Here is a 26,602-nt window from a genome sequence, read left to right as displayed (position 1 = left end):
GTGCACAGGATTATTTCACGACGCTCTGTTTCGTTCGACTACATTTTTCCAAATTTACGAAAAATTGACAGTGAAGCATGGCCAACGTGATCTATACACTCTTATCTCTTATCTTAAGCGAAAGCTGAAGATATAATTCCTAAAAATTCAATTTCTACAGCGTTTTTTCCGTGATGCAATTTGATGTGACACACCCTTTAATATAATAAAACATAGTTTCATGTTTAGATAAGTTTGGATGGGTGACACTAGAGTGCCAATGGATGTATGGGAAAAAAGTGACCGTCGAATTTTCAATGCGAAACTGATTAAAAATGAAAAATTGAAAATACCCCCTGCAAAATTTTAGTTTTTTGAAAATCGAAAAATCACCCAAAGGGGGAGTAAAGGAAATCGGGGTTTTCAAAAAAAAATTGTTGATGCCAAATGTCTTAGAATTGCATGAAACGTCGAGATTTGCTGTTAACCCGAAAAAAAAATTGTTATCAAAAATTGACTTTTCGGCACTTGGTCGCTTTTGTCTGAAAAGTCGATTTTTGACGAAATTGATTTTTCGAATTTCTAAAAACTAAAGTTATGACCGTTGTGCAGTACTAGTAAATGAAGTCCGATTGAGCTGATATTTTGCAGAGGGTATTTTATTGTGCAAATCAACATTTCACAGGGAGTCCCGTATGAATAATCGATATGACGATTTTCATTGGCACCCTAAACCATACGTTTTGCTTGGTATTCCGAAAAAACGAAAAAAACGAAAGCGAAAAAAGTTCCAGAGTGTCGATTTTTGACAAAATTTTTTTTTCGAGATATCAGTAGATCTCTACGTTTCATGCAATTAGAAGACATTTGGCATCAAAAAATTATTTCGAAAACCCCGATTCCCTTTACTCTCCCCTTTGGTGATTTTTCGGTTTTCAAAAAATTCAAACTTTGACTGCTGTGCGACACTAGTAAACGAAGTCCGATTGAGCTGATATTTTGCATAGCGTAGTTTTTCGTGGAAATCACCATTTTTAATCAAGTTCGCTTTGAAAATTCAAGATGGCTACTTTCATTGACACCCTAGGGGACACCCTAGTCACCCTCTCGGTGTCACCCGATTACGCTACGCCACTGCTTCTTAGCACGTACCGTTCTGAATCATATTTCGGACAACATCATATTTCGGACACTTTGTTCTAATATCTTGAAATGCTTCGTGCACTGATGATATACTATAAATTTAATATCACAATTGCTTCTTTAGAGTGATCCCTTGGTTTCACTATCACTTCATTTGAGAATAACATTTGAATTATAACATAGTAGGAAAAAAATCAACAGCACCACTCATTATCGTTTGTGTTTGATGTTTGTTTTGCGTGAGCACGTAGAATTTAGCCGTTCATAAATATTTAAATTTCTCCCGTGTTTCATCAGTTCTCATCATCGTTAACAGTTCACTGTGATTGCTTGGTAAGTGTTTCGCAGTTGACTATAAAATATAATCAAGTGTAATGTAATTTTCGTCCAAAAAATTACAAAATAACGTGTCCGAAATTTGATTTAGTGTCCGAAGTTTGATTCTTATTCGCTTCATTTGAAAAGCATTTTTTTTCGATGATTTTCTTATGTTTTCAATCAAATAGGTACCAAAGCAGAAAGCTTAAAAGCATATTGAACTAATTTATTAAAAATATCAACCAAATAATTCCTGTGCATAAAGCTTAGATCTGTTTTCTGCATCATATGCCTTAAGCGTCCGAAATATGATTCGGAACGGTACATCTCGTTAGATTTGATAGCATGATTCCTTAGTGTACATTCTTTAGAAATTTAAAAAACTGGAGCTAAATTTTTCAAACGATGTTGACAATCGTGATATTGTTACACTACCTTGTTACAGGGAAACTTCGATATAACGTACCCTCGTTAAAACGTACCCTCGTTATAACGTACCTTCGATATAACGTCACTCGATATAACGTACATTTTACCTCGATATAACGTACACATTTCCAAAGTGTAAAGGAAAATTTTTTTCAATATTTTTTTTCTGATAGAACAATGAATTATCTGTATTGTGATGCTAAAACAAGTTTTGTACCTTCAAACAATCTCGAAATACAGCTGGTTTTGTGATTCCGGATTCTAAATGAATCAAGTTTTAATCAACAGTACGAAGGGGAACATCATGAGAAAGGCTGGCTTCGTCTTCTGATTGTAGTCTTTCATTAACTTTACTAAAACAGCAACACAATAATGTATTACAGACTACGTTTGTGAGTACTTTATTATGCTTCGATATAACGTACAATTCGATACAACGTACAATTTTGAAAGTTAAATGTACGTTATATCGAAGTTTACCTGTATATGGTAGTCTTTGGTAATGAAGACGAAAAAATAGAATATTACTATATGGTGCAGCTGTTAGGGAAAATATGTACATATGGGTATGGAAATACCATACATTGAATATATAAATAGGCACTGAGAAAGAAATGTCTCAAACAACACATGTTATGAAATTTTTTCAAGATAGATGTTTATACCAGAAGTCAAATGTTTTAAAAGAAAAATATGTTTTCACATCTGGCACTCCTGATATTTCTGATCGAAGAATATGTTACAAGAATGCTAGTGGAAGTGAGTTTTTTATTAATTACTCGGCTATAAGCTTGTTAAGATGAATTTGTCAGAAGTTGGAATTAAATAATATATTAACGACAACAAATAAAACATTTTTATTTGCAAACAATATTTAATTGAATTAAAATGAAACATATCTAATATAAACAACATCGATATTGTGCGATCATGGATCTGTTGTAATAATACTCAAATAGAGCGATTTTTATTGATTGTCTTTCCGAGATTCCAAAGGCTTAAATGAACTTTAATACACTGTTGTGATTCAGATTTGCTCATTGACTTCACTTTTCCAAGAAACTTTCCAACAAAATTCACAAATCACACTTATCGCCACCTCCGACCGCAACTTTGTGGCAATTAATTATTTGTGAAGAGCTAGAACAAACGTGAGTTATGGAAATTCAATTATTAGGAAAAAGCACCCAGTCATCAGCAAGCGATATAATGTAATGACTATCCATGCTGGTCGTAGTGCAACTGGTATAACATAATCGAGCATTGATCAGAAGAACCTGTATTGGGAAGGTAATAAAATTGGCTAGACTGTTCGCGAGTTGACATATCGGGATAATATCTGGCACAATCCAGTGAACGTGAACCCATCGATGTGGGTGGCTACGTTATCCAGTCGACAGTATCCCGGCAGCCAGCAGCAGGTGCGGTCCTGTGGGGCTCATCAAATTGTAGTGTTCGAAAATTACTCTCCACGATTATAAGAAAGTGTTGATTCCTTCAATTTGTGTATTGAAAACGGGGTTAATACTTTATAAAGTAAATATTTTTTTGTGATCTTTACCGTGTGCGCGTTAATTACTTTGAATGATAACAAGCAGTAAGCCGGGTTGCGTTTAATCGCGGAATTCACAGATTGCGGGTGTAAAGTTTTATTACTCTAAAAATTATCACCTGCTACGAAATCGCGGTAACTCGTTTGCCCTTACGCAAATGATACAAGACATACCAGACGTGGGTTGCCAGTGATGAGCTATTCCTCTAGTCAATCTGATTACAGCCAACGACTAAGTTACTCCGATTGCGAGAAGTGAAGTGAAACTGTTTTAGGGATGGATGTGGATCAAAAAGCCGATTCTACCAAATACGATATCCTCGAAACACAGGATCAGCGCAATGTTTGCGGGAAGCGGATACTGAATATCGGCGATTCATTTGTTTCCTTGTTCATTGTGAGTCCTCTTGTGGTCTGTTGCTGGAGAGGCACATGGAATTACATGGACCATAAACAGGAGTACTTTCCCGCCTGGCATTGCCTTCTGCTCGGAGCAATTCTTCACACGTGTTTTGCGCTGGTCCGTGAACAGTTGCAGGCAGAATTTTTGCAGCCAAACGATGGAACGAAAAACCGGTGGAAAACCGCGCGAAGATTCGTGGTGTCCAAGTTGTACACCTATGTGTTCTGTCTCAGTTGTGTGATGCATTGGCGCGGTGGATGGGAGGTGATGAGGCTGTATTTAGGTTAGTGTTTTATTGCTTGCGTTAAGTGTTTTATTTTTGACATCAACCCCACTGGTTTTGACTTTTTTTTATTGTAATTGTGCTTCCGTGGAATAAATTTAATCTGAATTTCAGAAATTTAGTTCATATGATCGAAGCTAGTAAAAATCGAATTCAACTTGGATCTACTTTTTTTCTGAAATGAAGCATCAATACAATGAAATAAAGCATCAATCGGAGAAATTTATATTATTTTGGCTATTTTTCATTTTTCTCTTTTAAAGGTACTGAACGGTTATTTAAATATACAACATAGGCAGATACCGCTTCTAGTTTGTTTCAGTAACAGTCTTATTTTTCGATGGCAAAGAGTATGAATTATTCCTCTGAACCTAACATTCACTTGTCTCCTTTCTAAACCCATTTCTAATGGAAACTCTCTCCGAAATCTTTTTTTTTACATCGTGAAAGACGTCGTTAAAATTAGACGGTCTATTCGAAGAAATGTGCTTTGATAACATGAAGACCCATAATAAATTTTCTTCCCGAGAAACATCGGCCTTAGCATTGAATGTCGGATCGTTACAATTCGAGGTCCTCCGATTTGAATGGAACATTACACTGGCATTTTTTTAGGGAACTGTGTATTTCCCAAGGTGTGATGTTTTTTTACCTCAAAGTACAATTTTTAAGATATTTAAAAGGCATATACATTTTAGCATGAGCTTCATTTTTAAAATTGTAGCTCGGAGATCTTTGGTTATGTGGAAAAACTTTCTAGGAAGGAGTTTTGAAAAAAACATTTGCTTCTGGAAAAAAAATTAAAATACACTAAATTATCAAAAACTCAAAAACCAAACCCTTTAATATTTGGAGTGATAACATTTTGAGTCATCGTCGACATTTTGATCCAATTTTCCAAATGGAGAAATTTCAAAGAATCCATCGCTTCGTATAGTCGCATCGATGTTTTATTCCGTTTTGAATCTACATAAAGTTGATTTTTTTCGTTTTTTCGTATTGTGATGCAGCTCCATCAGACATGAAAACAGGGCGGACTCGATTATATACAGTCTCTAATTTCGCTTCACTGTATATAATCGAATCCTGTATGTAATCGAGCCAGAAAAAATATTATTTTTTGTTTGTTTTTTATACATATATTCTTCGTTTTTCGATAAAATGGAAATAAAAAGGAAAAACTAAACTTAAAAGATAGTGTTTCAAAGGTGTTATTATTAATTTTTTTCTCAAAAATTCATGATGTACTTGATTATTTCTATCAAACAAATTAAGGCACTCTAACCGCTTTACAATTTGTTCCTTGACACCCAACATCTATATTTACTAATTTCGCTCCAATATTGTTATAAACAATTCCTGGTGCGAATTCAAGCAGAATCTTTAAAAATCACGATTTTTACTCCACTGTACTTATAATACCCAATTAAATTTCACCTTAACTTGAAAAATAACATTTCTTCTTGAAATAAGTCATTTTCGAAACACAAAACAAATCAAACTGTATATAATCATCCAAGATTGTATATAATCGAATCATATAAAATCAAATTAGCACATAATCGAGTTTGTATATAATCGAGTCCTACCTATGTCGGTTTCTCGGTTTTAGGGTTTCAAAAAGATAATTTATTAAGCACTAGTTTGGAATAAATAATAGAATAATTATTATTTCATGTTGAATTATTCCGGTATTTCAATAAAGCTGAAACTTTGAAGTGTTTTTAATTCCGCCTAAACAAAAAGGGTTACATTTTTACTTGATTACTATATCAATAACTACTTTGAGTGACCTCTTGGAGAACAAAATTACACACTATTACAGCTTTGCCATTTTAAAATGATTTAAAAAAAATACATTTAAAAAAATTACATTTTTACGCTTTTTTTACAAAAAAAAGGGTCTTTACATTGCATCGATCTGTTAAAATACACTTCTCGGAATACACTCAAAAGCCTTACATTCCTCGAGTTCCTTGAAAAAAACTTTTTCTAGAACTAAACGGCTTGGATAGCGTTTACATTAGCGGAGACAACAATATTTTGCACTAGGGGGTCTTCGTAACCTAATTGGTTGCGTGTCCGCTACTAAGCGGACAATCATGAACTTATAACTCAGGACCCTCAACTACATCCACGTGACAATCATCATGTGACGGTGATCCCAGCCTCTCACCACTCAGATACGGTCCACTGCATCGGTAATTGGTGCTATTTATAAACACAACAATGGAAGCCTTATATCAACAGTCCCGCTGTGTCCAGCTGTGAACATTCGAACAATAGGAATAGTTTTACATGTGTTGTATATCGATAGAATAGGAATACTCTAACGCCTAATCGGCTAATGTGTAATAGATAACAATGTGTATCGATGAGATAGGAAAACTCTTAAGCCTAAATGGCTACTATGTAATATACAACATGGGAAAACTGTACACGATAAATTCGGCTCTGTTACCGCTGAATTGCTAGATGAGCCTAATAGTAAAAATAAACAGATAGGATAAAAAAATATTTTGCACTGTATAAAATTGTTTTCGATGCACCAAGGATTCATAAGATATATAACTACAGGTAAAAAATAAATTACATGTAAAAAAATACTCCACCATCGTCTATCAGGTTTTGCGACGGGAAAATCTCATCGTTATTAATCCAATGAACACAAATGCTCTCAAAATATAATAAAGGAATAGTGGAGTAGCGTAACCGGGTGACACCCGGGGTGTTTGTCTTAGGTGTCACCCTTTAAATCAAACCTTGTTATCAAGTCTTTATCCCGGTTTTTGATGGAAAATAAAATTTATCGAACTCAGAAACTTATTTATTCTAATATTAGATGAAAGGAACAAAAAATTAAATATCTTCACACGCCTCGACTTAGCAGCAGCAAGTTTTTTGAACGAAAAATCAATATCAATAGACATTAGTACATTCACTTTAAATTGACTATAAAGCCAATTCATTTACCACGTTGAGCCTCGCGTCGATCCATGGAAACTGACACTGAATTTTTCGTTTGAGTCGTGCCCTTCTCATTGGTCGGACAGCTCGAAAATTATGTTAAGGAAAATCTTCTATCGTTACATCGGACCTATCCACTTTTGTGAGCCAGACGGAGAATTCCTCGTCGGAACTCTAGCTCGGTCGTAACTCAAGTCAGATTGTGGAGCATGTCTGCAGTAGACTGCAGACATTTTTCAATAAATTTCAACTTTGAATAGCCTCTTTTAGAAGTTACCACAAAACGTAAACAGTTGGTAACAGCCTCAAACTAACTTCAAAATTCGGAAGCTTTTCTTGGAAGTCCCACAATTCCCATTCTACACTTGATAAATCAATTAGAGCATTGGTTTTCAAATGGTGCTCCGCGGGAAATTTGTGCTGTTATAGCAAATGCTCCCACTTGAAAACCCACCTTGAAAAAAACATTCTTCAATTCAATTTCACAGTGCATACAGTGTTTTATCTTGTTTACTCCGGGTCAGATGTCGTGTAACTGCTACACGCAATCGAAATAGAGTTGTTCCCATTTGGGTAATTTCAATTCAAGTAGAATTTATTTTGTTCATTAAAAAATGCAGGTGCTCCGTCAAATATTTTTGCTATAAAAAGTGCTCTGCCAATTCTGAAAATCCCTGAATTAGAGAAACAGAATGCGAAGCCGAAGTTTTTAGGCCATTTATGAAATATTGTAACTTCGTGAAAAATCAACGCATGGGGAAGGGATGTATATCATTTTAAAGCTTAAACTTTCAAGTTTAGGAATAGTATAAGAACTAAAGTTGTAAATCGTTCATTTTGATGGTACACATTGCTTTTTGCATTTCTGGTATAATTTGCGACAAAGTGCTCCTCTAATTAACTCACTCAAAACTTTGATCGGTCAGCTAGAAAAAAACGTGAGCCATTTTTTTCTATATAAAACATTCACAGGGGTTTAGGGGGTACATTCGACGAAAAAATTGCGTGAAAACATCAGAACTTACTGCAACATTTACAGAATACATTTATAATTACAGCAAATTTTGTAAAACACTATAAAAATCCTGTTTTTCGATGCAAAAAATTTTCAAGAAGTTGAGAATGATTATTTCAATAAATAGAATAAACATAAATATATAGAAATTTACGAAAAGTAAATTTTTCATTGAAACAAAAATATCTCTGTATTGAAAAGTTCTACAGGAACATTATAGGAAAGTTGGTTGATAATGTTAAATGGATTTGCTATTGATTTGTTCTCTGAAGTTGGAGTCGATTTGTTGCCTAGTTTCCACGGCTTGTAAAGGGTTAAGTCCTCAATTAAACACACAGTCTGACTCATCGTATCGTTGCATTCTTCAGAGTCGATTTTGAGTTGTACACGCGTAGGCAGATTATGGCCACAGGTAGCCTGAAAAGGCGATCGAAAGTAATCCTGCGATGCTTGAAATAACAAAAAAAAATGTATACCTACACATATGAAGTCGTCGATGATCACTTATCGTATAGCATGAAAGGTCGAGGTCTATACGCACTACTCGTATGTGATAAATCTGAGAAAAGAGGTGTTCATTGTTCGAAATATTGGGTTGGGAAAAAGAAATGTCGTATATTGTCAATATATGGCAACACTTAAACATATCTTGTGTTGTACTTATCGCATCGGGTCATACTATACGGCTATTCGAAGACGACAATCTGTGCTACAAGTGTCGTTTTGACAGTGTTGTGATTGTCCTTTTCAGTCTCAAGTTATAGCACGTCAAAGATGGAGTTCACCAAGCAAGAAATTCGCCATTTTTACGTTTTTACCACCTGCGAGGCAAAACTACAAAGAAGGCGGCCGAAAAAATTCGTGTAGTTTATGGACCCGATACTGTAACGATTTGCACAGCACAGCGTTGGTTTGATCAATTTCGTTCTGGTGTAGTGGCTGTCAAAGATACACCCCGTACTGGTAGGCCAATCGTCGTGGAAACCCACGGCTTACAGAGACAAGGCTAGTTCTTTAGCGAGTAAACATTTTTTTTATGACGTCATCCGAGTCGTCAGTGTAAACAGTCGCCAGTTGTATTTTATTTTCCAACTTACGCGTAAATGTTCCTGAAATGAAAAGTCGAAAATGGTTCAATGCGCTGTGAGCGGGTGTATAAATTACGAAAATGACATTATCGGACCAAAAAAGAGATTCTTTCGCTTTCCGAAAAACCCAGAATTATGTTCTTTGTGGATAAATGTTTTATCAAATTATTCATGGTGTTAAATATAATCAACTATATTATCAACGTACAAACTTACAAAGCACGAAAAATAAAAAATAAGAACACATTGTTTACTTCAACGACTCAGATGACTTCACTAAAAAATGACTGATCCGGAGTAGCTAGCCTTGTCTCTGTAAGCCGTGGTGGAAACCGATAAAATCGTTGAAATCATCCAAGTAGACCGGCATGTGAGCACTCGCTCGATTGGCCAGGAAATGGGTATAGACCATAAAACCGTTTGGAACCATTTGCAGAAGATTGGATTCCAAAAAAGCTGGATGTATGGGTGCCACACGAGTTGACGCAAAAAAATCTTTTAGATCGAATCATCGCCTGCGATGCACTGCTGAAACGGAACGAACTCGACCCATTTTTGAAGAAGATGGTGACTGGTGATGAAAAGTGGATCACGTACGACAACCTAAAGCGAAAAAAGTCGTGGTCGAAGCGCGGTGAGCCGGCCCAAACCATCGCCAAGCTCGGATTGACGGCCAGGAAGATTTTGCTGTGTGTTTGGTGGGATTAGAAGGGAATCATCCACTATGAGCTGCTCAACTATGGCCAGACCCTCAACTCGGTTCTCTACAGTGAGCAGCTTGACCGTTTGAAGCAGGCGATTGACCAGAAGCGGCCAGAATTGATCAATAGGAATGGTGTTGGTTTCCACCAGGACAACGCTCGGCCTCACACATCTTTGATGACCCGCCAGACGCTACGGGAGCTCGGATGGGATGTCCTATTGCACTCACCGTATAGTCCGGACCTGGTTCCACGTGATTATCATCTCTTCCGGTCCATGCAAAACGCTCTTGGTGATACTAAGTTGGCCTCAAAAGAGGCTTGCGAAAACTGGCTGTCTGAGTTTTTTGCAAATAAGGAGGGGGGTTTTATAAGGGGGTGATAATGAAGTTGCCTTCTAAATGGCCACAAGTTTGCGAACAAAACGGCGCATATTTGATTTAAATTGGATAATTTTGAATGCGTCAAATTTTGATCAGAAATACGACATTTCTTTTTCCCCAACCCTATATATTTTGGCGATATGAAACTCCAAATACGGTGAATGGCGAAGTTTCTTCCCCGATAAAAGTTAATAAAATAGACTCTTTTGTTTTCTACGCCCATCACTTAGAAGAAAAGTATCAGTAATTCGTCAAATTTTATAGTGAAGGTTTTATATGGAGTAGTTCACTAAAATCATTAAATTTTGATATTTATTGAAACTCTAGCTTAAATAGTTAGCAAAAGAATAGTTCATGTTTAACAAAAGAAACATTTCTATAAAATATTACATATCACTTCAACTCACGAATCACTTCGAGATGAACAAACCCCGAGAAAGAATGCGAAACAAAATCGAAAATTGATTCTGTCTTTCCGTAAACAACGCAATGATAGTGTATTTTCACACATTATCGATCCCCAAACTTCTAACGTAATGACCCTGAACCGACATTGCTGTAATCTCTGCAAATCATTCTGAACTACTTTTTCTCACTTTTCCTTTCAGACTTCGATCTCTGGCCAGCACTTATCGTGTCCGTGATTTGTTTGATCTTGCTGGTGTTGCTGAAATCGGTACGCAATCTACTTGCTCCGCCATTCGTAATTCTGACCGACTACAAGGAGTTTGTGTTCAGTTTCCCGACGCGCTTCCGGACTGAGGTAAATATTTACTGCACCCACAAGTTTCACAAGTCATGCTTGTAGTCGAACAGTTCTGTAATGCTATCACTGAGTGAGAAAAAATGCAAATCATTGAACATAATCGCGTTTTCATGGGCATTATGGGCATTGCTCCTGTTTGGTCGAGACGAATTATCCAAAAAGAACTCCGAGCCCGTTCACCAGTCCAGACTACGACAGTCGAAAAGGGTAAGAGACCCTTATAAATAAAAACAGACTGATTACGATGCTTTCATATATCTCTGGGAACTAAAACAAAACGATACAGAAGTTCTATAGTTTTGAAGAGGAGTTGTTTACGGTCTTATCAAATACACACCTCCTGAAACTAGAAAGCTGTTTTCTAAAAAGATAATTGCCGAAATCACACATACACATACAAATCAGCACATACATACGCATTGATAACAAACGGGAAATAATGAACTGGCATAACCCAGGCGTTTGTTGTAAATATAACGACAATAAAAATGATAAAGATATATGATGTAAAATGCGTTGTGTAGGAGCATGCACGCAGCGTTGCGACACTGCTTGTATGCTGGAATAAATCGGTCAGAAGTTTCCATAGAAATTCATATTAAAAAAAAAGAATGTAAATGGTGCAAAAACACATGGGAATGTATTCTCGTTCAACGGTGGATAAGGAATAACGAACAACTGGGGATAAAAATAACTCCTTATAATTTCTAGAAGCGATCATTGCGGTCAGATTCTGCAGTCACGGAACATTGCGGTGCGGTTTTTTACAATTAATTTAGTAGTCTGGTTTCTACGGGGAAATACCACTAATGCACACGTTCTAATTTGCATATTGTTTGTGGAATCACCTCGTGTTATGTTCCAGCTTGTCAATAAAATCGCGAATGATGGGAACGAGACAATCAAGCAGCGAATCTCTCGGAATTTATCACAGTCTCTAGAGTTCATTGCAGTTCATGATCAGCAGCTACAATGCGCATTCTGCATATTGTTGTAAAAAAAAACAATTCAAATTATTTAGAGAAATTGTCACAGCTTTCATGATATCTATTGTATGTTATACTCTAGTCAAAAGTGGTAATTTTGTTCTATATTGCAAAACATTAGACCCGTATTTTTTTTATTTTTTTATTGGAGTGTCCATTTTTATTTTAGGGTGGTTTAAAAAATCATTTTTTTCACTTTTTCCCAAAAATAAAAAATCGTAAATCGTTTCAATGTTTCAAAAGCTATGAATTTCTAAAGAAAGTCATTTTGGGGAAAAAGTGGAAAAAATAGATTTTTCGGACAACCCTAAAATGGAAATAGTCACCCTGACGAAAAAATTAAAAAAAGGGGTCTAATATTTTGCAATAAAGAACAAAACTACCACTTTTCATAGAAATCTGAAATTGGTCTAACACTTCTAATTGATGCCGATTATGTATTTTTCCACATACACGTTCACACAGCATAGCAAATATATCGCCAAAATTATAATAATCTCGAATTCTCAAGGTGGAATATCAACTCTTTATCATTCAAAGTGGACACTCATATGCAAACATATCGGTTCAACATACTGCTCAGTTCAACCGAATGACTCAGAACGAGAATATCTTGGGTTGGCTCCACCAACCGCACGTGTTGAAACCACAGAACTATTCCTACGCTTGATAAAACATTGAATGACCAGCGTGATACCGGCACTTGACTCTGGCCTTGACAAGAAAAAGCTTGTGGGCCTGCGGGATCCTCAATATGGCAATGAAGCTAAATCTACCGTAAAAAATCGATTCCGTGTTTCCACAACACTCGAGAGGCAGAACAACGTTAACTGCTAACAACTTTCCGCCAACAGAGTAACACGGGGAGCAATGGCCGTGATCGTACAATCAAAACTTTCCGTTGCTGTCCAACTAATTCCACTATTCATCCCTGTAAATAATCACAAAGCACTCGAAAAGACGGAAAGACGATCTCTTTCTCCTTGCCGCCTCTCTTGGTCGATTACCCATTTAAAAATGCCCGGCTATAACCAGTTTGCTAATCCCGAAATGCATTTAAAACATCGACTGAAGTGATTCACCCACATCGAACCGAAACGCAGCAGCAGCACGTGAATGTGTGCCATGGTGATGCGCGTCTTGTTCACGGAGAAAAGCTCACAAATGATAACGCTGCTCCTGTGTTTGTTTGATGATGTTAGTCTTTGAGAGGGAGAGATAGAGGTAGTGAATCCAAACCGGAATGGAAAACTTTGTACTAAAAATTTGCAACATAAGGTGCTATCGTTGGACAGTTGATCAGTCTCATCTTTTTTGGAACAGTAAAACGGAGGATATAATGTGTAAAGCGCCCCACTTGAGTTTCTTGAAAATGTGAAAAGTAAAAATAAAAATGTAGAACTTGTGGGTAACCCCGGAGATTAATCACAGCATCCTACTGTGCTTGTTTGACAGTTGTAACAGTTCGTCTGAAAAGTTTATATGGTAAAAAAGTAAAACTATTGAAAACGGTGGACGCGGAAGCAATTCAAAGCCATGCTTTATCAATACACGAAATTCGGATTTTTCCATTTTTTTCACAATAACAAAAGATGCTTCACTCTCAGTGCTGTAACTCACAAACCAATCGACCGATTGTTGTCAAATTTTGACACGTATCCATTGAAAAATGATGCTTTGTGATAGTTAAGTAGATTTTTGCAAGAGGCGCCATCTAGACGTCAACCTTATGAAGGTTGAGGGTACATAGAAGGTACTATCCAAGATCCGACCACATTGTTGACGTAATATTACAAAATTATTTCATTCAATACACATGTATTTAACTTCATTTTAGGATGAAACGAAAACTAAGAACTGAGCGTCTCGAATCAGGGGCCAAAGTCAACTGTAGATATTTTAACATAAGCACAAGAAACGCAACACATCTCGGATTTCGCACGTTAATGCTCGAAGGTACCCATATTATGCATTTTAAAGTTCGAGTTGGATGCAAGATCTTGCTTGTGGGGGGAGATGAGTAAAATCAGTAAAAAAAAAATCTGATCTCTTCAATGCTTTTATATGTCTCCATTCCAATGTCGTCAATTTTTCACAAGTACAAAAATCAAAGACATTCCGACGCCAAAAAGCAATCAACTATTGATCGAATATCATCTAAATGCAGTCTCTTAATATACCTAGTGCGTCAAAAGGAGAGAATCACATTTGAGGGGCTTAGAATGAAAGGGGTGTAAGTGATTTGATCGATTTCTCTACATCGACTCTCTCTTTTGGTCATAACTTAGCTGTCCATCCAACGAATCTCAGAAAAAATGTCTTTTAGTATGTTTTCAATGGAAACTTCTCGAACACCCGCTTAGTAAGCGGATGCGTAACCGTTTTGTGATGAACTCTCTTCTCCTAGCCTGAAGATGTGTTGTTATCCATTCGCTGGCTGAAGCAAAAGTATAATCGGTCTGCTTGCTTATTTCATTATTCTTAAGAGCTTTGAACATTGCGGTTCTTTCGGCTCTCAAGATAGTAGTCATCGGAGAATGATTCACTTTATACTATTCGACCGTCTTTATAAGTTGGCAGCGGGCGGTGCTTATGCTGCAACATTTGTTGCACACAAATAGGTAAAACAATTGTATGGGAAAGTGAGCATGTCTCCAATTTTCATTAATCTAAACCATTTGCGGATTAGGGAATCACAATTACAGCATTTGAAACAAAATTTAGATAAATTTCGATTGGATTGGTGTGCAAATCATTAAAGAGAGGACAAACACATTAAGGAATTTTTTTGAATATTATATAACTATAATATTCAAAAAAATTCATTAATGAGTCCGAACACACTTCTATACCACTATAATTTAAAGTAATGGACGCAGTGGGGAGAAGGGGAGAAAACACACTTCTAACAAATTCGCCTCACAATTTGATATTGACTGCTCGCTGGTAGGATCAATAGTGTGTAATAGAAGCGAAATAGAGGGTTCTGAATTATTGAAGCTTTAAACTTTTGCAGTTCACTCCATCGCCCTTTGATGACTAGCTGGATATGCATGAAATTTCTCCCAATTTTCATCAATTCAAACCATTATTGTGGTGTTCAACACTTAAAACAGAATCTCTGTGAATTTTCGGTTCGATTGGTATGTGAATAATCGGAATCCGTCCGCAGCAAAAAGAGTTATTATTATCACTATTTGTGCGGGGGTCTTTGTAGCTCCATTGGTTGCACGTTCGCTTACCAAGCGATCGATCGTGAGTTCAAAACTCAGGGCCCTCAATCGACTATCTTTGTTTTGTTATAGAATAACTACGTCCACGCAACAATCATCAACGATTGAGATCGATCCACGGTGGAGAAGATACTCTTACACCTAAATGGCTACTGTGTAATGTACAATTTATAGATACGGTAAGCCATGTAACATGTACACGATTAAAACTCGGCTCTGTTACAGCTAAAATGTTAATGAGCCTGAATAAATAAACAAATGGGATAATAAAAATTTGTATCTCACTTCAAAAATTATAAATGAATAAATTTCTCGTCGATAACAATAACAATTACGAGGGTCGTTCATAAAATAAGTTTCAGTGCCTCAGAAATCGCGGAATAATAAAGTTAGGACAAAATAATAGAAAAATAGAAAATAAAAAACTCGGGCCACACTATGAAAAATGTCTCGAACGTTATGGCGATTATGTAGAAAAATAGAAAAAAAGTAGATTGCGTAAATCACCTTGTTTTTTGTCTAACTTTATTTTTCGGCGATTTCTGAGGCACCGAAACTTATTTTTTGAACGACCCTCGTATAATGTGCGTTTGAAATCTTTCCAAATTTCGTTATAAGGTAAATGATTTTGGTTTGTCCAGTCGAAAATATGATCATGGTTTGTCCACTTTTTTTGAATGCTCTAATGCAGCGCACCTGTGTCAAATCAGGTATTCAAATGTTTCAAAACATATAAATAAAATTGTCTTTTCATGATTTACAGTAGTTTCAAAGTATATTTTTATGGATTCACATGTTTTGAAGGATTATAAAATCCACCTTCTATTGGTGTCTATGTCCCCTCAATTGAGATAACTTTTAATCAATCACCAGATGAATATTTGTCACGTATTCAGACCTTTTCTGGATTATAACACTCATATTGGATCATAACACAAATATTGTAAACATTATGCTTGCACACCATTTGTATCAGATTTACATAGCTCAACCATTAAATTAACGCATTTCGATAACCTCAATTCTGATTATGAGTTGTTCGATTCACTAATGTTGTTTTGTACACATGATTTCTATGGCAACCGTTTGGCGCGCTGCAGTTTGTTTATGATGTCCTTCGCGCATAGCAGGAATAAAGTTAATCTGTGTTGAGTGTGTTGGGGTAAACACTTTTTAAATGCCCAAGAAAAGGCATTATTCTGAAGAAATTATGATTTAATCAATATGATGACAGTAAACTCATGCAATGAGAAATGCAACATCTACTTTCAAATTCGTTTTTTTTTCATTCAGAAATAATGCTTTCTAACACTGGACCATGGTAATTGTTCAGACGAACTATGATAAGAGGTGAACAAACCATGAAATTGTGATCATGGTTTCTTTGAGAAAAATCGTTAAAAAACATACATAATTGAATGATTTGAACGCCTTATGGTAGTATTAGAAACTAGAGACATAGGGCTCTTCAACAAACCCATACTCGTCTTAATTATATGTGATTTTCATAAACAAAAATCGATTTGCATTTACTGGTTGCGTGAAAACACCCTAAATCGGACAAACCAAGATGATTTACCCTATATCGCACTGTCAATATTGTAATGTGTTTTTTTTTATAATTCGTTTATTTTTACAGGCTCAGTTACATTAGTTCTAAGGATAACTTTTTATAACTATAATCCGTAATGTTTTCCCCGATATAAAAACCAAGGACATTTCCCTATGTCAACACAATCAAATATTGATTGGATTTCATCTACATACGATCTTCCGGACATCCTTTGCATCAATAGGAGAAAATCAATTCCGGTTTTCAATAAAAACCAAAAACTTGACGTACTGGACACGACCGCATTGTTGACGTTGGATTATGAAAATATACTATTTAACTAGCATGTTAAACTCTTCGGATAATATTAAAGGATGCAAGCGCACATTAGAATTAACCTTTGACAATGCAGAAAAACCACAACAAACAACAATGTGTGCATGTGATGCAAAATTTAACATCTTAGTTTCAACTTTCCTGACATGAAAACGTTGAGGGGGCGGGACTTACGTTTGGACTCAGGTGTGTCCTACACACCCAACAATACTTTTTTTTGCTAAAAACTTGTGCATTCTTTTAAAAGTAAAGCTCCGACTAGGCGATTTCTTTTATCTAGTTTTCACTGCAAGCATGGGAGCCGTGCAAAACCATATTCTGAAATTGTACAAAGTTCGAGCCGCTTGGCATTCTCAGAAGTGTCCAACTGTTCGGAGAGAATCAGTACTTTGTCTCCCATACCTTCCTTCCTTATTTATCTTTGAGGTGCTTTAAACTTCTCGTACCTTGAAAAGATTCAAGTAGTTTGGAAGTGTCAATATACGATACAATGCACAATGGTCCAAGAGTTGCATTTAAGTGGAAATTGGCATCTAGAGCTCGACAGTTATTCTCTAGATAAACATATATGATGGTTACATATGAAGAGCGCTCATTTTTATGTTATCGAAAATAGGGTGAGCAACATTGAAAAACAGGAAGTGGGTTATATCTGTGGTATAAACGCAAGGGTGACGTAGGACTATCGTTGATTTAGTGATCATTTGTTTTTAGTTGCATCTGAATCAATTCTGAATGAATTAATAAATGAATATTTGGGGGACTTCGAAAACGAGAGAGTTACGTTGGAGGCACAATATTCAGCAAAAGAAGAAATCACACAAAAGTTGTATAATACATAATACATTGCTTGTATTGTGATATGATATGTATTCCATTTCCAAAAAGACAAAATATCTGTTGCATCAAATCAGTCTACATAATTTTTGCGTTCACTCATCCTTTCTCATAACACCAATTTGAGAAATTTTTGAGTAAACATCGTTTGCCAGTGCGCGTAGAGCGGGAATTCCTTCTTAAGATTCATTGCACCTCTAATAAATTGCCGTAAGACGTAGTCTTACGTTGATCACACTCGATTGAAAAAATCATAAAACCAAATGTATTTGGTCGAATTATCTGGATCGAATTAATATGGATAGAAAACAATAAAATAAACTCTTTCGCTTCAATGCATTTCTCAATTCCAAGGGAAACTGTCAGATTATTTTTCAGCAACGATAACATCTTTCCGGAATCTTCTCGATGCTGAATGGCAACCAAACGAAAAGAGTTCCGCGCGTGTATGTGTGTTTGTGGCGGCTGCTCCGATGTCTCAAGCGGAACCGTTTTTCGATGCTGATATTCTCTTGGTTGCCTTTTCAGTGGCACCACTGACCAGGCTCTTGGTGACACCGTCCATCAGCGCCTTCATGAACGAAGTTAGCCTCACCATAACAGCTACAACATGCTCCAATCGCTGTACAATTATAACCGAGTGGATTCCCGAGCGGCGCTCGCTTATATACCGATTGGTGATTTCAATAGCCTGTTTTGAAAGCAATTTTAAGGTTATTGAAACAAGTTTTTGGATCAAAAAGTAACAAGTAACGCGTAGACATTTTATCTTTGTAATGAAGTGTTTATCATACCATTTTGTTCATTGTTTAGGAGCTATTAACGCTCATAATCTCGGTCTCCGGCGTAGCGTTTTCGTTTTCGAAACTTTGATTTTACATCCCGGTATAGAAATGAAAGACGTAGTCCTACGTCAAATCTTTATAGATATAGGCAGTGTTACAGATTTATCTGGAATGGTGAAGATTTTTCGTTATTTTTGGTACAGATTCTGTACGATACAGAGTACAGATTTTCGTCAAAAGGTACAGGTACATTTGAAGAAGGCAACATTGAGGTACATGTCGACTTTTACGCCGCAGTATCGCTAGGTACTGCGGGTACTGATCATAAAAGCATTTACAATGGAATGATTGATCAGTTTCATAAGGACGGAATTCCTTATAAGGATCGCCTGAAAGGATTCGCGTCGGACGGTGCGATGTATGTTTTGCCCCAGATCAACAGATTGAATCGTTTGTTTGCTTGTTGCTGAAAAACCTGAATTCACGATGCTACATGAAGAGCTGAAAGATTTTTATTTGATTATCCTCACTAATATCTGCGAGGAATCTTACGTTGTTTCAATGTCCTATGCTATTAAATATGAAGATCATTTAAAAAGCGACAAGAATTTTAGGTTGGAACAGCAGCAACAGAAATTATCATAACAATGGACAGCGAAAGGCAGATCATTTCGAAGGATATTTGTCGCAGTTTTTTCGTGGAGCTGATAAAAAAAATGAGAAAAAGATTCGATTTTGATGATTCGACGCTCAAGTCTACGGCAATGTTAAATCCCAGAAACATTTCCAATTTGACTAACATTAACATTCTGTTAGAAGTGTTTCGTGGATTCCACAATGGGAATGTACAAGATGTGGAGAATTTTTTCTGTAGCCTAAAGATAAAATTACTATGAAAGGAAATCACAATTTCAGAAAACGAGCGTGTGGACAAAAATTGGATGGATGAAAGAATTAATGGTTCGCTCGCCTTTTCGGCGCTTCGATGCCTTGTTTGTATCGTTCTCACTATGCACCACTCCTCGGAAACTGTCGAGCGATTTTTTTCTGAATATAATCAGAACAATAATAAGCTTTGAAATCGGCTCAGCAACGATACGATGAACGCTATTTTGAGATCGAAGGATTTGGTCTAACATCGTGGTGGCAGCTCGAAAATTTTAAAAAAATATCTTGCGCAAATCAAGATAAAAAAAATATAAGCATCATCAAACACACGAATAATTTGCAAATGTAAATGTAGTATTTGTAGTAAATAAATGAGTATTTTTTCAATGGTGATAAATTATTTTTTTCTCTACAACAAATATTTTCGATGGTACAGAATTTTGGAAAATGAGTACAGATGAGAAAGATTTTTGACCCCTCTGGTACAGATTTAAATGTGTCAACACTGGATATAGGTAAACATATTTCGACAATGTTGTAGCCCCAGTTAACTTTATGGAGCAGGATTTTCAAACATATGTTATTTTTATTTTTATTAACCTTGAACTTAAACCGTACTAGAAACAAGGAGTACATGTAGTTCTTTTGATGTGACATTTTATTTTCAAATGAAAAGCTATTTCTCCTTCATCACAGCTTTATTACAGATTACAGCAAGATAACCGTGTGTATGCCAAAAGCCTTGCGGATATTCCGAAAAATAAACCTGCTTTAGAATACTTTTCGAACGTACCAAAACAAATGGGGTGTGAATTGCGAAATTTCGACTTTTACGTTAACTTCTACTTTTCATAGAACCTAACATAAAAATTAGAGATGAAACGGATATCCGGTATCCGGCCTATCCGGTAAACTACTATCCAGCCGGATACTGGATACTAAAAAAAAATAATAATTTCTCATTAACACAAGATACATATTTTTTACAAACTTTAAATTATATCAACTCATAACATTGATTATTGGAGGTACTGATTGGAGTGGAACAACCACCAAACGTAAAGAACGTGATTGCAATCGATTCAAAATGTTTTTGCAAATGGTTTTCCATTTCGTTGAAACAGTCCTAGAAGGTGTAGTGAGTTTCGGTGAGTGTAAGGTTTAATTCAGTTTCGTCTCTTTTGCTTCGTTTAATTTGATTTGTGGCGAACGAGGGGAACCCTCTCTCAGATTATCATCCCTGAAGACAGTTTCAAGTTTTGTAATCTAAACACAAATTTCTGCATTACTCGAGAATTAATCGAGCAAATGAAACGAAATTTGGAATGTGGAGGTTTTAGAGTGCAATAAATGATTCTAAAGGGTGTGTCACATCAAATTGCATCACGGAAAAAACGCTGTAGAAATTCGCCCAGTAGACCGATCCTTTTGAAAATTTTAGACAGTAAAATAAAAACTATTAAACAACTTTTGGCATTTTCTTTTTATTCATACTTCGAGCCCAAGCCCGTATGCTCGCACCTTCCTCTTTACCCCGTCCATAAGGTTCTGTACAACGTCAGGTTGTAGTTTTTTTTTTAACAGAAATCCATTTTCTCTTGAAGTCCGCCTCCGATTTGACAACTTTTGGGTTCTTCCGGAGGGCCTGCTTCATAATCGCCCAATATTTCTCTATTGGGCGAAGCTCCGGCGCGTTGGGCGGGTTCATTTCCTTTGGCACGATGGTGACCCCGTTGGCTTCGTACCACTCCAACACGTCCTTTGAATAGTGGCACGAAGCGAGATCCGGCCAGAAGATGGTCGGACCCTCGTGCTGCTTCAATATTGGTAGTAAGCGCTTCTGTAGGTACTCCTTAAGGTAAACCTGCCCGTTTACCGTGCCGGTCATCACGAAGGGGGCGCTCCGCTTTCCGCAAGAGCAGATCGCTTGCCACACCATGTACTTTTTGGCAAACTTGGATAGTTTCTGCTTGCGAATCTCCTCCGGAACGCTGATTTTGTCCTCTGCGGAGAAGAACAACAGGCCCGGCAGCTGACGAAAGTCCGCTTTGTCGTAGGTTTCGTCGTCCATTACCAGGCAATGCGGTTTCGTCAGCATTTCGGTGTACATCTTCCGGGCTCGCGTCTTCCCCACCGTGTTTTGCCTTTCGTCGCGGTTAGGAGCCTTCTGAACCTTGTATGTACGCAGGCCCTCCCGCTGCTTGGTCCGCTGGACGAATGAACTTGACAAATCCAGCTTATTGGCGACATCCCGGACCGAACTTCTCGGATCACGTCTAAACTGCTTAACTACGCGCTTGTGCTCTTTTTCACTGACGGAGCATCCATTTTTGCCGTTCTTCACCTTCCGGTCGATGGTTAGGTTCTCAAAGTATCGTTTTAGTACTCTGCTGACCGTGGATTGGACGATTCCCAGCATCAGCACCGATGTCCCGATGTGACAACTCCTGATTCTCGAAATGAGTGCGCAGGATTAATTCACGACGCTCTTTTTCGTTCGACGACATTTTTCCAAATTTACGAAAAATTGACAGCGAAGCATGGCCAACGTGATCTATACACTCTTATCTGATTATAAGCGAAAGCTGAAGATATAATTCCTAAAAATAAAATTTCTACAGCGTTTTTTCCGTGATGCAATTTGATGTGACACACCCTTTATGATGGTTAGATACTCTTCCCCCCTCTGTAGGGGGGGGGTGGCTGCCATATGAATGAAACAAAAATTTCTGCATTACTCGAGAATTAACCAAGCAAACCAAGGTATATGGAGGTTTTAGGATTTAATAAATGTTTCTATGGTGGTTAGACACCCAACCCTCCTCTCTAAAGGGGGCTGCCATAGAAATGAAACACAAATTTCTGCATAACTCAAGAACTAGTCAAGCAAATGAAACCAAATTTGGCATATGGAAGTTTTAGGGAGCAATAACTGTTTTTATGGTGTTTTGACACTCCTTTCCCCTCTGTGAAGGGGGGCGCTCATACGAATGAAACACACATTTCTGCATAACTCAAGAACTAATCAAGCAAATGAAGCCAAATTTGGGATATGAGGGTTTTTGGGTACGGGAAGTGTTTGTATAATGGTATGACACCCCTTCCTTCTCTGGAATGGAGAGCGGGTTCCATAAAAAATACACATATTCCAACCAAACATGACAATTGAAATTTTTCGGAAAACTGTGAAGGAAAATGGGAAAATTCGAAAAATTCAATTCGCATGTGTTCTTCAATTAGTGACACCGGGTGCAGAAAAGTGGCCGTATGAATTGTATGTAATAGTGAAAGTAAAGAACCACATTGAGTTGTATTGGTGTGGCTACATTGCTTCCCCCTTGCTTCGTTCGAATTCGTTAGCTTCTATCGAACAAAATTGTTTGTTTCTCTTCGTACAATCAAATTTTCGTGCGTATTCCGATCCAAAGTAACCTTAGCCTTGTTAGTTCATTTGATGTTTGCGGTAACGAAATTGATCTTCGTTCGAAAGTGGAAATGGATTTTAATGTGATAAAACGCACTCCTATATCGTCTTCTATCTATATAAATAAAAATTGATAAGTTGTTGTTGATAAGAGCAAAACTCGAGAAAGAAATTGTCCGAATGAGGGCTGTCTTCATTCTATCATATTTTCTGTATCAAACATGTATTCCATGTAACGGAGAAACATGTTATTTGCAAGTGGATGAAAAATCTTGCACGAGAATTGTGTCTGGAATTAATCTGATATTATAATGTCGAGTTTTAGTAGAAGCTTATTTGGCAGGAAGACACAGTTGCGCAGATTTCTTCCGATTTTATAACAAGCGAAGACTTTTACCTTCATGTTAGCGTAGCGTATAAAAAGTACGATGGGACCTCATATGAACCAATTTAAGGAGCCTTTTTTCAATATGTGGAAGTAAATGCATCAGAATTTGGTATGTGGCAGCTGCGACAGTTTCACGAATCGTTTAACTGGATTTATATGGTACATTTATATGATATGTGTCATTAATGAAACCACATTTTACATTAGTCCATTCTGTTCTGAGACACACTGTTGTTATGAATAGTTATCTCAATATTATTCGTATATCACTTATAATATGGAATTAATGAATTTTTGAGTAAATTCCACAATCTACAAAACTGAAGCTTCGGACAAGCAAAAGGATTCTATTCAGATATTAACATTGATAAACATTGACATTAAACGTGTTCTATAACACTGCAGTTTACGATGTGCGTTCTACTAAAGGAGCTTTCAAAAGCTGTGCCCAGTTCAGGTAACGGTAATGTACTAAAACGGTCGATTACCGGAGAAAGAGTGTGGGGTTCAACCTCGGAACAATTCCATCTGCACAGTTATTGTGATGGTATTACCGGCGGCCGCCTTGTTGTGTGCAAATTCACAGCTTACCTATGGAAGCCGTGAGGGGTTGTGTCCACAGCAGAGTTCCACTCAATTGAACCTTACACTACTTCAGCTGCAACTGCGACCGAGCAAGCACTAATCCAGGGACTCGTGCGTAGCAGTACAAACACTATTTCGGTCTCGATTGATAGTGTTGTGTACTTTCTGCTCCACGCTTAAATCTCCTGCTTTCTCGCTCTCTCCGATCCGAATGGCCATTTTCTGATTAGAATAATTCCATTGATAACAGTTTCTTTCTGATCTACGGCTGATTCGGATCATCCTCCTGTCTCTAACCAGCCTAATTTGCGGCTATTCCAGGGAAACCGCGACCTAGCATTAGCAGTTTAGCAAACGCGCGCGGCGGATCGTCAGTGATTTAGAAAATTTTGGCCAAGTCGGTTCCATTCTAAGTTAAACAACGAAAATTGCTAGCGAAGATATAACGCGTTAAACTAATTTGATGTTGTGCACCTCGTCGCCCAATTGCTGATTGTAGGGCCAGAATATGGCGATCTTGAACGGAGAATGATCTGGTTACAAACTCTAGTATACAACTGGTTCGGACCTAGCGAACATTCAACGCAGACTTAAATGTTGAACGCGTTTATCGGATTATCAAACAATTTGAACCGTGATCAACCCAAGTTTAGGTGATTTATGTGAATTATGGCGTTAGCACAGTGAATACTCCTCCGTGGGCTGAAACGAGCAGCATTGTGATTTTTTGCAGGCGTGTGTACGCATATTTTCGACGGCAAAAACAATTGCCACCCAGTGCTGCACGCCATACTGGCAATTGCGAATTTACTAAATCTAATTGTGCGGTGTATATGTTCCATTGGTTGACTGTTCCGACGGGTGGTGCTGCAATCAACAACGCAGAACTTGGGGCATCCGTGCGACAGAAAATTAAAGAAAGCGCGGTTCAAGATGTGAAAGATTCGATGTTTCGGCAGTAAAACGGTGCAATGGTGAAAAACGAAACTGGGTTTGAAACTTCATCAAAAAGTATGCTGTTAAAACAATCTTATCTATGAACTACACTGAAACATTAGGCATTTCGCTTAAATCGACAAAGGACATTTCGAGATGCTGAGAACATCGTTTCTTCCCACATGTTTTCTATATATTGAGTTTGACTTCTTCAAACCGTTTGAAATTTCGTTTCATATTGATTATCGGAGATTATCTACAGATTTCTTCAATTGAACCTCTTGGTTTGATAATCATGTGAAATATTAATTATCCATTTCTGAATTTGTATGATCCGTCAATAGTAAAGTTCTTTCCGATGAATACTGACGCAATTTTCAATGTTAAATCTGGCACATTCAGGCGAATGAAAATCAAATGGTTATTTTTGGTTATAATGTTATTATTTATTTTGAATACTCTGCTTGTTTCTTCGAATGAACTGCTAAACGAGAGAGATCATCCTCAGTACACGTCTCGTCTTTGGTCGACATACATCCAAAACATACCAGCTAAAGAACAAACCGAAATATTCAGTAAAATCACCGGATTAAATCCATGATAGACTGTTTCAAACGCTTTAAATTATTTAGAGTAGAATAAGTTAATTTTCTGGTATTCCGTAAGTCTACAATATCATTTCGAAGATGTCGATGCTCAACTCTAAAGACAAACCTTCAATATTCTGCAAAGAGCTGTAGTGGAATGTTCTGGCTAATCCTCTCATTGAGGGTCTTTGAGGATTCTATAATAATAGAATTGTGATGGAGTAAATGTAGCCTCCTTCGACACAGACGAAGCTATAGGGTTGCCCGAAAAGTAATTACCAATTTCTTCTTTACAAATAAAATACAATTTTTTGCACATAAAATGAACGCATAAAGACGGGATGTACACATTTTAAAAGCTTAAACTCTCGATTTTTGCAATATTATACCAACAATTTTTATCTTGGTGTGTGTAAAAGTAGTAAACATAAATATAATTGATTTTTTTTCGTCAATGTAACAAATTATCCTTGTACAGAACTTATTGGTGCCTTACCATCAATTCGTATAGACTGCTGAAATATGCGTAAACTGTTTCTCGTTTTCTACAGTGTTTTGTGCCTTCTTCAGGTTCCGCTTAACAATGGCCTAACATTCATCACCGCGGTCTTGTTTGGTGAAATCGCGTGATTTGGAATCACCACCTTCTCATAAGTCGGCTGCCTGGCTTCTTTTTAGCTCGATGCACAAATAAAGTGGCTAATCCAGGCTTTCTGGCTGCCGACAAACGCTCTTCAAACACTATCATTACGTTAGTGACATTGATTTGATAATTTACAACGATTTTGCTATGCTTGGACGCTATTTTGATAGCTGAAACGTCAATAGAGGTAGTTCTTTGTACGCACACATCTAGAAAATGAGGTGTGTTTGTGTTTTTCAAATGCACGATAAAAAGAAACGCGCCAAGTTAGAGTTGACCAAATATTGAACGTAACACCCTGCAAGAAACTGTAAAAATTAAAATAAATGTGTTTTTCTACATTTTTTTTAATTACGATTTCAATTTTTTGGAATACAGTAGAACCCCGATTATCC

The 26,602-nt window shown here is 37.0% G+C and overlaps 1 protein-coding gene across 10 annotated transcripts in view; it reads left to right on the top strand.

Moving 5' to 3' along the window:
- The window catches only part of LOC129774984 (uncharacterized), a 54,212-nt gene that overhangs the window by 7,479 nt on the left and 20,131 nt on the right, over window positions 1-26,602 (top strand). For 5 of the 10 annotated variants that reach the window (XM_055779116.1, XM_055779115.1, XM_055779109.1 and 2 more), the window contains exon 1: window positions 24,286-24,694. Coding sequence is in view for 2 of the 10 variants with exons in the window: in XM_055779107.1 (XP_055635082.1) it covers window positions 3,699-4,107; window positions 10,870-11,024 (564 nt within the window). In the remaining 8 variants the exon portion in view is untranslated. Of the gene's footprint in view, window positions 1-3,341; window positions 4,108-10,869; window positions 11,025-24,285; window positions 24,695-26,602 lie in introns of those variants that run through there. The other 5 variants (XM_055779107.1, XM_055779108.1, XM_055779113.1 and 2 more) reach the window with 5 other exon arrangements.

This window comes from Toxorhynchites rutilus, chromosome 3 (assembly GCF_029784135.1).
Source record: "Toxorhynchites rutilus septentrionalis strain SRP chromosome 3, ASM2978413v1, whole genome shotgun sequence".
Lineage (NCBI taxonomy): Eukaryota > Metazoa > Arthropoda > Insecta > Diptera > Culicidae > Toxorhynchites > Toxorhynchites rutilus.
This window is presented reverse-complemented; position numbering and strand designations above follow the sequence as displayed.